The sequence below is a fragment of the Pygocentrus nattereri genome, chromosome 14, assembly GCF_015220715.1.
Source record: "Pygocentrus nattereri isolate fPygNat1 chromosome 14, fPygNat1.pri, whole genome shotgun sequence".
Taxonomy (NCBI): Eukaryota; Metazoa; Chordata; class Actinopteri; order Characiformes; family Serrasalmidae; genus Pygocentrus; species Pygocentrus nattereri.
Genome location: NC_051224.1, coordinates 3,119,400 through 3,133,404, shown reverse-complemented (window position 1 = coordinate 3,133,404; position 14,005 = coordinate 3,119,400). Strand labels below are relative to the sequence as shown.

Below are 14,005 nucleotides of genomic sequence, written 5' to 3'. Positions count from 1 at the left end.
TGCCTGTGGTCTTCCATACTGGAACAGAAACGTTGCTATGCAGTTGGTACTTCGGTACTGAGTAAACCTCTCTGATCCTCATTGCTGTCTATCGTAAGAAATTAGTCACTCGTTCAAACCGAGAGGGGAAAGTTGATTTTAGCATCTGATAAATAAGAGACTAATTAAGTGACCCTTATTAGTCCCACAGCAGGGAAATTTCACCTCTGCATTTAACCCACCCATGCAGTGAAACACCACACACACATACACACTAGGGGGCAGTGAGCACACTTGCCCAGAGCGGGGGCAGCCCTATCCGCAGTGCCTGGGGAGCAGTTGGGGGTTAGGTGTCTTGCTCAAGGACGCCTCAGTCACATGCTGTCGGCTTCAGGGGTCGAACCGGTGATCTTCCAGTCACAGGGCTGGTTCCCTAACCTCCAGCCCAAGACACACACACACACACACACTTGCCCAGAGCAGTGGGCAGCCCTATCCGCAGTGCCTGGGGAGTAGTTGGGGGTTAGGTGTCTTGCTCAAGGACGCCTCAGTCACAATACTGTATGCTTCGGGGATCGAACCAGCGATCTTCCGGTCACATGGCTGGTTCCCTAACCTCCAGCCCATGACATATACATCCTTCTTCTTTGGAAGCTATGGGTGAAGAGGGGCTACATGGAGTAGCTTTACAGAACATTCAAATCCCTGATTGCAATCAACTTGCAGTTTTAAAAACCTTATGGGTGACCAGTGGTCAGTTCCTTACCCATTGAGCAGACCACAGCCAAAAGCTCCAGCTCTTGTTATACACACACAAATCGCCGTTCAGAGTAACACCACCGCCTGTACTGAACCGTAAAGTAACGCTGCGCGTTCTGTCGTTTAGCCATAGTAAACAACAAAACGTGATCAAAGCGGTTATGTTCCAGGCGTCTGCGTCCCGCCCTCTGATTGGACGCGCGAAGTATGAATGAAGCGAGTCGTCAGCCTTTTCCTCGCAGCCGATTGGCTGCTTCGTGCTGTTCGTCATGCGCGTCCCCGCCCTCTGATAATGCAGCATGGGGGAGAGAGCGCAACAAAATGAAGGACTTCGCGGCCGTCGAGGGTCTTCATAGCGAAATAGACTAAACGACGATTTATTTTTCTCGGATGGGTATGTACGCCGTCTCTTTTCACGCTTCCACGCCGCCGATCGGGCCGTATCTTACAGCGGATTTCTCTGAAAACCGTGTTTCCCCCGTTGAGGGTGGTGATCGCGCTGCAGCAGCGGAGGAGCTGCGGCTCCTGTGTTCGGTCACTGTCAGTCAGCAGGCCAGCGAAGGCGGCTTACACAAGCAGCCACAACGCCGTCCGGTGCCGACACAGCAAGCCGTAATGCGGTCCCATCATCGGCCGTGTGGCTGTTTGAACCAGGCTCGTCGATGATGCCACGCTGTTTAGACACGATGCTGCTGCTGAGTGCCGAGCCTGCCTTGCCTGTGTGTGTGTGTGGGGGGAGACTCGTCAGCGTGCTGGGGTTTAGCTCGGTGGCTAACCCCGTCACTGCCCGCTTTCAGCTAAACCATAAACTACACGCTGCCCTGTGTGTTTACGGGGGGTCGTATGGACTGTTATGCGCTCCGTGTAGCTACCTAGCATGAGCTAACCGCTTAAAGTTACCTCAGCGCTTTGAAAACAAGCCTACTTTGGCGAGCTAGGCTAGCAGTGATGCTAATTAGCCCAGCTAGCCAGACAGTCGCTTCTGGCTGTCGTTCTCATTTCCACAACTCCTTTGGACGCTTACGACAACTTTTCACAGTCGTCAGATCTGCGGTTAACGTTATCTGACACAAACACGACCGACGTTAAACGTGTCCGCAGGTTTTATTAGGGTTAGAGAGCAGCGGTGTAAAGTTCGGATCCAGAAAGTGAAAATCCGCGCCAGGATTTCGTTCCAACGGCCTGGCTTCTCTGGTTAGATCAAACCTCCAGCTGAGCTGTCCGGGCAGCTGGAACAAAATCCTGGGAAGGATTTTCACTTTCTGGACCTGAACTTAGTACAGACTTTAGCCCAGATAGCCAGGATAGCTCGTGGTGATGCTTGATCGAGGTGTCCAGCTAACAGGTCCGTTACTCTTACAGACACACACAATATTAACCCTTCTTGTCGGATGAGAATGTCGAGCCACATGGACTGTGAACAAGGCAGGGTTAGGCTTCGCCCGCTGACGGGAGGCAGTCGTTCGAGTGCCGTACGCGCAACGCGGCCGCCAGAACGTATCAGTGGCAACACAGTTCAGTTTCTCTGATGTCTTTTTAAGGGTAGGTGATCTGTTCGTTCGTGTCTATCACTCATTTTATCACCCGAGTTTTTCCTCGCCATTTGGCAGCGAGCCCACCGTGGTTTCGGCACGTGGCTTTTCAGCGCAGTAGCGACGCTCGACTCCTGAACGAGACCTTCTTTTGAATCGGTTCACCTTTTCAAATGAATCTTTGTTTTGTGTTATAACCAGAGCGTTGCCAGCACCACAGAACAGATTTGTGCAATTTAACCTCACATTACTGTAAGATACCACAGATACCTCTCTGAATGAACCCGCATTACCTTTCTCTTCGGACACTGTACCCCTCACATGCCTGGGAATCAGTGATTCTGCTGATTTGAATCGGGCAGTTCGGAAGAATCGGTTCCGTACACCTGAACTCCCTCGCTGGAGTGCAGCCATCATACAACCAACTTGTCTCACGCCAGTCAAAGGCTTCCCTGCTTTTCATCTCTTTCTGTAGATCTGGCACAGTGGTGACGGATCATTGGGCACACCTTCTTGCACGAGGTGAATGGGTGCATATGTGCATATTAGCATATTACACATGCTTAAAAAGATGGTTTAAGGGTTCTTAAGGAAAGTGAGCGGTTATATTTAAAACCGTAAATTCTGTTTAGACCACTTCATGCTTAAATGGCTCTTATACAGGTGTGTGTGTGTGTGTGTGTGTGTATATATATGTATATATATATATATATATATATATATATATATATATATATATATATATATATATATATATATATATATAAGCAAGCACAGTTAAATGAATAAAATGCAGATATTTTACAGTTGTATCCCTGAAATACAGCAGTAATGCTATATTCTCATTTTTTAAATACATGTTAGTCTGTCATTGCCCATCACAGTGTAAGTCCTTGAACATATGGATCCCGTCCTGCAGTAATATTTCCTATCTGCCTCATGGGCCAGTTATCGTAGCTGGAATAAAACTGATCTGTCGTTTCAGCCGATTTCTAGCAATCACATCGAGAAATGCGAAGCCTGTGAACCAGAGCCCCGTCGGACGGACGCGTAGAGCCGTTGCATCACCGAGCTCAGCCGCGTCGCGATTAATCGCGTCAGTAACGGCACGTGAAGGTTAGGCTGCCCTTGTGGGGTTGGATGCATGTGCAGCCTGCTCGCTGCTCAGCTCCTTGTGCGTGTCAGCACCAGAGCTGATGAGTAAGGCTGTTCTCTGCGCTTTCCAGCACACCACAGCTCGCCCCTTCTGTCCCCCGAGGACTTGGGTCTCGAGCGCGCTCGTGTGGCGCGGGGTGGATTGAAGCTAATATAAAATGCTCTGTAATGAAGTGTGCAGCACTGATGCTGTAGAGCCGCAGTTGTGGAACAGCTGTGTGCCTGGGGTTTATAGAGCCTCCTTCAAACGCGCCTACATCCTCTAACAGATTTCGTTAGAAGAACTGGCATGAGAATAAGGCTAATTTGTCTTTTAAAGCTTGCGTGTGTATTTGTCTTGCAGAAAAACCGTAGACAGAAGTCGAGTTGTACTTTAAGCGTGGAAGCCGCCGGCTGACCGTCTGACCGCCTGACTCGCAGGACAAACGGCTGGTCGTTTCATCCGTCGTGAGTAGCAGGATCGTGGTTGATAGGACAGAGGATTTTCGACATAAAAATGCAGGTGTGTACGCTCACAAAACAGATATAAGCCACTTCAGAAGAGGGTCCGAGATGCTTTTTAGCCAGGTGTCATAAGAGTGTCAGTACTTCTGCCTCTGCGAACCACAATCGACAACCAAACCCACCTCCTGAACTCTGCCTCCTTCTGCTGTTCCGCATATGACCGCCTACCGCTAAACAGAGGCAGCTCATGACTTGAGTTTCTACTCCGAGTTGAATAGATGGCCTCTAGGTTTGGTTAATCTTTCCTTCGCCTCGTTCTCGTTCATCTCTTTACGATGTGGTGTTGTAACACGCGGTCCGTGACCATGAGGCCAGCTTGTGAACGTCAGCGCAAAACTGGTGTAAGAAAATTAATAATCTTATGAAAAATTGAGCTTTTTGAGGCGACAGCTACCTTTTGAAGAGGAGCACTACGAGTGATTGGTTGTATATGAGCCTATTTGTATGTTACGTGACTCAGATTGTAAATGTTTGTTTTAAAATTGTTCCAGGTTAGTCTAAATATAAGACCCACAACACCTCCCGGTGTAAATGGAGTCAGAGTTTACGCAGCAGGTTGAAACCGTGAGAATATCCTCTTGGACGCCAGGTTAAATAAGAGGTCAGTTCTTGAGTGTTTGCCTGGTTCTGGTGGGTTTTCTAGGCCACGGTAGTTTAGCGATGTAGTCCTGTGCCTGGTGACGGTTAACCAAGTCCGTGTGGTACCAGCCAACAGTTGTGGTAAAACCTAATTTACTGCTGGTTTACAAAAATGTTGTGTATTGAATTTATTTCTTTTCCTCATGCAAAACATAGCAAGGCAGTCGTATTCCTGCACGGAAGATCCTTCTATCGAGCTGCTTAGGAGGAAAAAGTCATCAGACTAAGTGACCAAAGACTTCTGGACCTTTAAAGGTACAGCTTGTCTGGCTTTTACATTTGCGTCCTTTCTTGCTAGAGTCAGTAAGAGTTTCACAGCCAGATTAAAGGTTAATGTTTAGTCCGCTTGTTATAATGTGATTCCACAAAATCGATGACCGAGTTATTTGGCGACTAACTTAATAGTCGGTTAGGCTGGTTTCTCGCGTTCACTAGGAGCGTTTTAATGTTACTGGTAACTGGAGAGTTAACAGCACGATGGCAGCCTCCAAAATAAAATCCACAAAAGTGGTGGGAGCGAAACTCGGAATAACGTCGTCCTTATGAGGGCACGTCCTCCATGCTGGAGCATCTGAAGAGGAAACATCGTGGTGGTCATGGGCTGGAGGTTAGGGCACCAGCCTCGTGACCGGAAGGCTGCTGGTTCGGTCTCCAGAGCAGTCAGGTGACTGAAGTGCCCTTGAGCAAGACGCCTAACCCCCAACTGCTCCCTGGGCGCAGTGGATGGGGCTGCCCACCGCTCCGGGCAAGTGTGCTCACTGCCCCCTAGTGTGTGTGTGCTCACTAGTGTGTGTATGTGGTGTTTCACTGCACAGATGGGTGTGTAGGCTGATGGTTCGTTGCGCCGCTGGTGCGTTGAGGCGGAGCGGACACCGGAGAGCGCTTTCCGCGAATGTTAAGCTCCGCTCGCCAACAGTTTCAGGAGGTAGTTCTCCGTGAACGTACAGGGAGGCTGGACGAAGAGTCCCGGCTGAAATGAGACCTCTAGACAAAGTCGTTAGTTTAACTGTTCATAGAGGAAAAAGTTCGCCACAAACCTCCGCCACGCTTCCCTCCGCTCCGGCAGAGGACGGGTCCGAGGAGAGCGAGTCTCTGTCAGGAGCACGCAGAGATGCTCGCTGTCAGTAAAGATCTGTGAATATAACATTTAGTTTCAGCGAAGTGTAGACAGACAGCAGAGCACAGACGGCACTGTTTACACTTAACATCTACATTTTGATTGACTTTGTTTACTTGATTTAAAGGAAAACTGATTTAGTTTTGTTACGTTTACTTGCTGCTATCTTCGCGCATCCTTGGTTATAAGTAGTGATGGGAAAAAGATATTAAGGTTTTATTTTTTTTATATTAACAGGAAAGTATATGTATCTGTCTGTCTGTCTGTCTCTTTTAATTAAATTATCGTTGGAAGAAAACCTCGTATCTCCAAAATGGTAACTTTACAGGAGAAGCAAAAAACTTACTTTACTTCTAACGTAAGTCAATGGAACCAGCCGTCTTTCCAAGTCGTGTTAGGTCAGTTTTAGTCCATTCACCGCGAAATTTGCAGACAATATAAAGCCCAACTGGTATTTTCAAATTATGCCAAAAGTAAAAAATGGAGATATCAGGTTTTCATCAGACAGCAGCATATATAAAATATACACACACACATTATATATATATATATATATATATATATATATATATATATATATATATATATATATATATATCTCTGTGTGTGTGTGTGTGTGTGTGTGTGATAACACTCATGCATACATACAGTAGCTCAGCTTATATAGCAGTGCAGATTTACTGTCCTCTGAAAAGAACTCACAGCCATTAATGTCTAAACAGCTGGCAACACAAGTGAGTCCACCTCACAGTGAATAAGTCCAAATTGTGCTCAGAGTGTCGGTAAACCTCATTATCTAGCACTCCCTGAACCCTCTTGGGCCTGGAATTATACAAGCTGCACACTGACCACTTTAAGTTATATCCAAGTTTCATTTCTATAGTAAAGTGCCATGAAAAGATATTTCTGTAAATATTTTATTCTGTAAACTCATGTTTGTGAGATACTGTGTGTGTGTGTGTGTGTGTGTGTGTGTGTGTGTGTGTACATTTATTATATCATTTTCTTTGTGTTTTTCAGTATCTCAGCCAGCTTGATCTAATCTTGCCTAGCGAGGTGTATGGGTGGGGCTTTAGGCCAGTACAGTCTCATTTCACTTGCTATTACAGCTTTACCAGAGGGCAGAAGATGATTTAAACATTCAAACAGATGTTTTCTTTCTCAATACTTGCATTCATCTGCCGTGTACTTTGGAAATAATTACCGCTTTTGATTTAGTTTCTTTCCAGTATTGTCTGTATCGAGGCATGTTTCGTCTAAATCTTATCACAGTGTAATTGCAGGCAACATCGCCCACCAGTAGTAGTCATCGCTTCCCATAAAGGCAAAACGCCAGCCAGCTGCCTGCCTGCTATCCAGCACAGGAAATGACCAGTCTGATGAGAGTCTCCTTTTGAAAGGCTGAAAGAACATGTCTGTTGGCCTGTTTTCTCACAGCTGGCTTTGCTTCCCTCATACGGCCTGTGGCGGTGGCGTTTTTCGCTGTTAAATGCTTAAAGGTGACGGTAACCCGAATATTCCTCTCTAGGCCTTTTTTTTGTTTTGTTTATTAAAGTTATCAATGTGGTGATTGAGACACCAATTTAAGTAAAAAAATAAACTACATTGGGTGCATTAATGGGTGTGTTTGACAAGGGTGAGTGAAATAGCCTCTCCATACCTGACCATAGACACACACATAGCTGGACTCCCGGCTTGGTAGCTCCGTCATTACGTAAGTGTTGGAACAGCTGCAAAGCCTCAACGGCTCTACTAGTACATTCAGCTTTTGGGCACTATGCTTACGTCAGCCCATCTAAAGCGTGTTATTCAGATTTCTAAAAATGGAATGGGCAAACTACGCTACGTTTCAGTTTGTGGTTAACCCTTGCACCATTGCCCCAAAACAGGCCCATTTCCTCTCGGTTGGAACCCGTTATTAAATGCGCCAAGGATATTAGTCTTCGTCAGAGCCGCTGATTGGTTTACGAGGGATCAGCGATTGACGGTGTCTGGTTTCTTGCTTTCAGTGATGCACAATGCCGATAGTGGACAAACTCAAGGAGGCCCTGAAGCCAGGGCGAAAGGACTCGGGCGATGAAGGCGACCTGAACAAGCTGCTGGCCTCTTCTGCCAAGAAGGTCCTGTTGCAGAAGATTGAATTCGAGCCAGCCAGCAAGGGCTTTGGCTACCAGCTGGAGACCCTGAAGACCAAGTATGTGATCTTGAACCCCAAGACCGATGGGGTGTCGGCCCAGAGACCAGCAGAGCCTGCCCCCATCAAAAGGCAGGGTAAGGTTATGGATGTTCTCTATTTATGCTAGATCAGTGGAAGATTTCATAAAATTGCTCATCACCAGATAATCGGTTCTAATAGGCTGCATGTATATAATGGGCTTTATTCACATCTGGCGTCAACGTCAACTTGGGGTGTATAAGTGGGTCCAGCACGTCCCAGAGACCCAGTGTGATTGTCACTCAAATCGGCTTTAGAGGTGGTCAGGGATGCATATGGCTGCTTTACTTCGTCATTGATGGCAGCAAAGGACCAGCTGATCGACTTTGACATTGCAGCAGATGCAGAAGCTTCTTATTTTGTTTTCTCTCCCATTTACAAGTTTTGTTAGGTTTCTTGTTTTATGCGGCCTGAATATTTGCTACCGCAGCGGTGAGTGGCTTAAATTTGTGACAGGGTCCGATCATGAGTGGCACAGTTAAGACCCCTGAGAATGTCATGTGTAAACAACTATACATCCCTCATCAGTGGTCTACTTTAACTGTATTTGTCAGGGGTGTACATTCACCACGCAAAACTTTGATTCAAATTCCATAGGAAAATTCAGTGCATCCTAAAGTTTTTTTGATGGGGTTCAGCATTATTTTAAAAATAAACTGAAATCAGTTTATGTGAACTGAAATGTGACTCAGTAGTAGAATATAGACAATAAACTTCAGTTGATATTTTAACGATTTTGCACTGTATTTCTTTTATTAAAACAAAAGTGCATGCTTTGTGTAGAGGGTCCTTTGTGTCCCCATGTGTGCGCGGGTTTCTTCCGGGTACTCCGGTATCCACCCATAGTCCAGAGACATGCAGTCAGGCCAGTTGGACATGCTAAATTGCCCCTAGGTGTGAATGTATATGTCAAAGGTGTGTGTGTGTGTGTGTGTGTGTATAATTATAGCATCCTGATATGCAGTTGAATCGCTGCATTCAGATCAAGTTCTTTTCTAGCGTTTATTGAATGCAAACAATATTTCTCCATAGATCACCAACACTGTCCACAAGATTAATCAAATGTGTGGCAAGCAAGTCTTAAGTCGTTCTGTGGCTTTTCAAAGCTAGGTGTGTGGAAAAAGTGAAACACTACTTAATAGGTGCTCATCCTTTTCTAGTCATGTTTACACTCGCCGGCCACTTTATTAGGTACACCCTGTTAGTAAAACGTTGGACCCCCTTTCGCCTTCAGAACTGCCTTAATTCTTCGTGCCACACTTTCAACAAGGTGTTGGAAACGTTCCTCAGAGATTCTGGTTGGTTATTTGAGTTCCTGTTGTCTTTCTATCATCTGGAACCAGTCTGCCCGTTCTCCTCTGACCTCTCACATCAACAAGGCATTTTCATCCACACAACTGACCGCTCACTGGATATTTCCTGTTTTTCGGACCGTTCTCTGTAAACCCTAGAGATGGTTGAGCGTGAAAATCCCAGCAGATCAGCAGTTTCTGAAATACTCAGACCAGCCCGTCTGGCACCAACAACCACGCCTAGTTAAAAGCCCCTTAAATCCCCTTTCTTCCCCGTTCTGATGCTCGGTCTGCACTTCAGCAAGTCGTCTTGACCACCTCTACATGCCTAAATGCAGTGAGTTGCGGCCGTGTGATTGGCTGATTAGCTATTTGTTTTAACAAGCAACTGTACCTAATAAAGTGGCTGGTGAGTGTATACAGGTCTTCAGTATTATCTACTGCATTCAGACCCTGCTTAGTTCTGCGTAGTTCCAGTGTCCAGATGATAGACAGATTAGAAAAATGTGTCTTGCGTCCTGCAGCTCTAACTGACGTCAATCTTCGGACAGTGTCGGACGGCCTTAGTGGGGGTCAGGGTGATGGCATCCCTGCGCCGCAGAAGCTGCTCTTTCCAGGGAACAAGCTCTCCATGAAGTGGGAGCGGGTGTACCGGGTCGGAGCCGGCCTCCACAACCTGGGCAACACTTGCTTCCTCAACTCCACTGTGCAGTGTCTCACCTACACACCGCCGCTGGCCAACTACCTGCTGTCCAAGGAGCACAGCCGTGCCTGTGAGTACAGGACTCGATGGTTGATAAATGAATGGAATGAACTGAGATTTTCAGATTAACATCTGTGTGAAGTCATGTGGCAGCAAGTTGCTGGTGGCTTGTTTTCAGCTAAATCCCACAGACGTGATTCTTTATTTCAGTCTCGTTTCTCTGATAAACCCAGTCAATAGACGGCACTTAGTAATCTGACTTGCTCTTAGGAGGCGCGCACACATTCTTTCGAAAGAGAGCTCAATTCATCCAGCAATTTAAAAAAAAAAAAAAAAAAGCTTAGTACGTCTTTTAGTAAAGTGATGAAACACATGGTCGCATTCAGAGAGAATCAATTCTGCATGCTAATGTTTCACTATGGCCAGCAGTCTGAAAGCTATTTTAATTGGGCCGTTGCCCGATTCTTAGATTGGATCACCGGCTGGCCTTCAGGTTCAATAGTGTTCATGGGTGATGATTACAAATGAACCTATCCTGGTATTGGACCAATATCAGATATCGGAGACAAACAAAAATTAATTTTATTCCAATTCCAGTTTTTAAGGAAGAAATATCGACATTTGGCGACACTGTTTAAATATCGGCTTTGGTGACCGACAGTGTAATTATGTTGTTTAGTAGTGAAGCGCGAAGTTCTTCGTTTGCTGGAAGTTCATTTGCTGTATCCGTGATGTGAAATTCAGTGCTTGGTTTGCCATCCAACGTGCCGGGATTCCCACACTGAAATCACTGGATACTTGTTGCGTTTCATCATGGGAAGACCGAGACACTATGCAGACTAATAAATCAGCAAAATGGAACATATGAACACAGTGAGAAGTTCCTTAATGGTGACGTGTTGCAAGGCCCGTGTTGTCGGGGACATGTTGATTTTCCTTGGCTGTTTTTGAATGAAATAAGATTTGACCTGCATTCCTTTGTATTGTGCAACACCGGGGCTGCCACTTTAAAAAGGGAAGCCTATAGCTAGTGTGGGGCTTTTCACTGTGAAATGTGGCAGAGAATTTCCTGCCTGTTCGGGAAGAGAGAGTTCGACTGACGTGCAGAACAACCCGCTGTTTTGGTGTAGCTTGTAGAAGGAGCTGGGGGTGAAAGTCCCATGGATATATATCTTGCTCTGAAAGGTAAGCAGCAGTTTGCTTACTGTAATTTAGCTGGGAAGCCCAACCCCCCCCCACCTCTGGACTGTGCTCACAGAAGTGTATTGTGATGCAGTTTATCATCATAATGATAAATATATCATATGCGCCCCCCCAAGTCAGAACGCACATCCTCTATATTTATCCCAAATGGCTCAGTTATTGTGATGGACAATAAAATCCTTTTTATGTTGACAAAGTTGTTGTCCTGTCTTTTTTTTTTTTTTTTTTCCCTTGTGTGCTTTAGGTCACCAGTCAGGATTCTGTATGATCTGTATAATGCAGAATCATATCATCCAAGCCTTTGCCAACACGGGCAATGCCATCAAGCCTGTGTCCTTCATCCGTGACCTGAAGAGTAAGATCCTTCTCCTTCTTCTTTTAGACAGGTGCATGTGCTTCTAGGCTGCTGTTGTCATTCGGTTACAAGAAGGCATGATCCACCTAGATGACTCAGTTGTCTCAGGAAGTGCATGTGTTCACACTGGCCTTCAGACATGGTCTCACTGACTGTGGTCTGTGATTAAGAGTTTAGTCATGAGCTTTTGCTCCTGTTGGGTTTGCTGCCCGTCACTGAGATGTTCTAAAGTGTTCCGGCTCCCTCTTCTGTTTCTTTTGTGTCTGTCTCACGCTCTCTGTCTGTCTGTCTCTCGCTCTCTGTCTGTCTGTCTCTCTCGCTCTCTGTCTGTCTGTCTCTCTCGCTCTCTGTCGCTGTCTCTCTCGCTCGCGCTCTGTCTGTGGCTTTGTGTCTCTCTCGCTCGCGCTCTGTCTGTCTGTCTCTCTCTCGCGCTCTGTCTGTCTGTCTCTCTCTCGCGCTCTGTCTGTCTGTCTCTCTCTCTCGCGCTCTGTCTGTCTGTCTCTCTCTCTCGCGCTCTGTCTGTCTGTCTCTCTCTCTCTCGCGCTCTGTCTGTCTGTCTCTCTCTCTCTCGCGCTCTGTCTGTCTGTCTCTCTCTCTCGCGCTCTGTCTGTCTGTCTCTCTCTCTCGCGCTCTGTCTGTCTGTCTCTCTCTCTCGCGCTCTGTCTGTCTGTCTCTCTCTCTCGCGCTCTGTCTGTCTGTCTCTCTCTCTCTCTCGCGCTCTGTCTGTCTGTCTCTCTCTCTCTCTCGCGCTCTGTCTGTCTGTCTGTCTCTCTCTCTCTCGCGCTCTGTCTGTCTGTCTGTCTCTCTCTCTCGCGCTCTGTCTGTCTGTCTCTCTCTCGCGCGCTCTGTCTGTCTGTCTCTCTCTCTCGCGCTCTGTCTGTCTGTCTCTCTCTCGCGCGCTCTGTCTTTCTGTCTCTCTCTCGCGCGCTCTGTCTGTCTGTCTCTCTCTCGCGCTCTGTCTGTCTGTCTCTCTCTCGCGCTCTGTCTGTCTGTCTCTCTCTCTCGCGCTCTGTCTGTCTGTCTCTCTCTCTCGCGCTCTGTCTGTCTGTCTCTCTCTCTCTCGCGCTCTGTCTGTCTGTCTCTCTCTCTCTCGCGCTCTGTCTGTCTGTCTCTCTCTCTCGCGCTCTGTCTGTCTGTCTCTCTCTCTCGCGCTCTGTCTGTCTGTCTCTCTCTCTCGCGCTCTGTCTGTCTGTCTCTCTCTCTCGCGCTCTGTCTGTCTGTCTCTCTCTCTCGCGCTCTGTCTGTCTGTCTCTCTCTCTCTCTCGCGCTCTGTCTGTCTGTCTCTCTCTCTCTCTCGCGCTCTGTCTGTCTGTCTGTCTCTCTCTCTCGCGCTCTGTCTGTCTGTCTCTCTCTCTCGCGCTCTGTCTGTCTGTCTCTCTCTCGCGCGCTCTGTCTGTCTGTCTCTCTCTCGCGCGCTCTGTCTGTCTGTCTCTCTCTCGCGCGCTCTGTCTGTCTGTCTCTCTCTCGCGCGCTCTGTCTGTCTGTCTCTCTCTCGCGCGCTCTGTCTGTCTGTCTCTCTCTCGCGCGCTCTGTCTGTCTGTCTCTCTCTCGCGCGCTCTGTCTGTCTGTCTCTCTCTCGCGCGCTCTGTCTGTCTGTCTCTCTCTCGCGCGCTCTGTCTGTCTGTCTCTCTCGCGCGCTCTGTCTGTCTCTGTCTCTCTCGCGCGCTCTGTCTGTCTCTGTCTCTCTCGCGCGCTCTGTCTGTCTCTGTCTCTCTCGCGCGCTCTGTCTGTCTCTGTCTCTCTCGCGCGCTCTGTCTGTCTCTGTCTCTCTCGCGCGCTCTGTCTGTCTCTGTCTCTCTCGCGCGCTCTGTCTGTCTGTCTCGCGCGCTCTGTCTGTCTGTCTCGCTCTCTCTCGCGCTCTGTCTGTCTGTCGCTCGCGCTCTGTCTGTCTCTCTCTCTCTCGCTCGCGCTCTGTCTGTCTCGCTCGCTCTCTGTCTCTCTCGCTCGCGCTCTGTCTGTCTGTCTCTCTCGCGCGCTCTGTCTGTCTGTCTCTCTCGCGCGCTCTGTCTGTCTCTGTCTCTCTCGCGCGCTCTGTCTGTCTCTGTCTCTCTCGCGCGCTCTGTCTGTCTCTGTCTCTCTCGCGCGCTCTGTCTGTCTCGCTCTCTCGCGCGCTCTGTCTGTCTGTCTCGCTCTCTCTCGCGCTCTGTCTGTCTGTCTCGCTCTCTCTCGCGCTCTGTCTGTCTGTCTCGCTCTCTCTCGCGCTCTGTCTGTCTGTCTCTCTCTCGCTCGCGCTCTGTCTGTCGCTCGCGCTCTGTCTGTCTCTCTCTCTCTCGCTCGCGCTCTGTCTGTCTCGCTCGCTCTCTGTCTCTCTCGCTCGCGCTCTGTCTGTCTGGCTCGCGCGCGCTCTGTCTGTCTGTCTCGCTCGCGCGCGCTCTGTCTGTCTGTCGCGCTCGCGCGCGCTCTGTCTGTCTGTCGCGCTCGCGCGCGCTCTGTCTGTGTCTCTCGCGCTCGCTCTCGTTCACGCTCTCTAGCTCTCTGTGTCTCTCGCTCTAGCACTCTCTCGCTGTGTGTGTGTGTGTGTGTGTGTGTGTGTGTGTGTGTGTGTGTGTGTG

At 48.2% G+C, this 14,005-nt stretch overlaps 1 protein-coding gene across 4 annotated transcripts in view; it reads left to right on the top strand.

Annotated features, from left to right (window-relative positions):
- Positions 1-995: 995 nt before the first annotated feature.
- Positions 996-14,005, top strand: part of usp36 (ubiquitin specific peptidase 36) — a 32,672-nt gene continuing 19,662 nt past the window's right edge. For 2 of the 4 annotated variants that reach the window (XM_017711980.2, XM_017711978.2), the window contains exons 1-4: positions 996-1,132; positions 7,695-7,956; positions 9,717-9,965; positions 11,343-11,453. In XM_017711980.2, coding sequence (XP_017567469.1) covers positions 7,704-7,956; positions 9,717-9,965; positions 11,343-11,453 — 613 coding nt within the window. In that variant the 5' untranslated portion in view covers positions 996-1,132; positions 7,695-7,703. Of the gene's footprint in view, positions 1,133-3,768; positions 3,928-7,694; positions 7,957-9,716; positions 9,966-11,342; positions 11,454-14,005 lie in introns of all 4 variants that reach the window. The other 2 variants (XM_017711979.2, XM_017711982.2) reach the window with 2 other exon arrangements.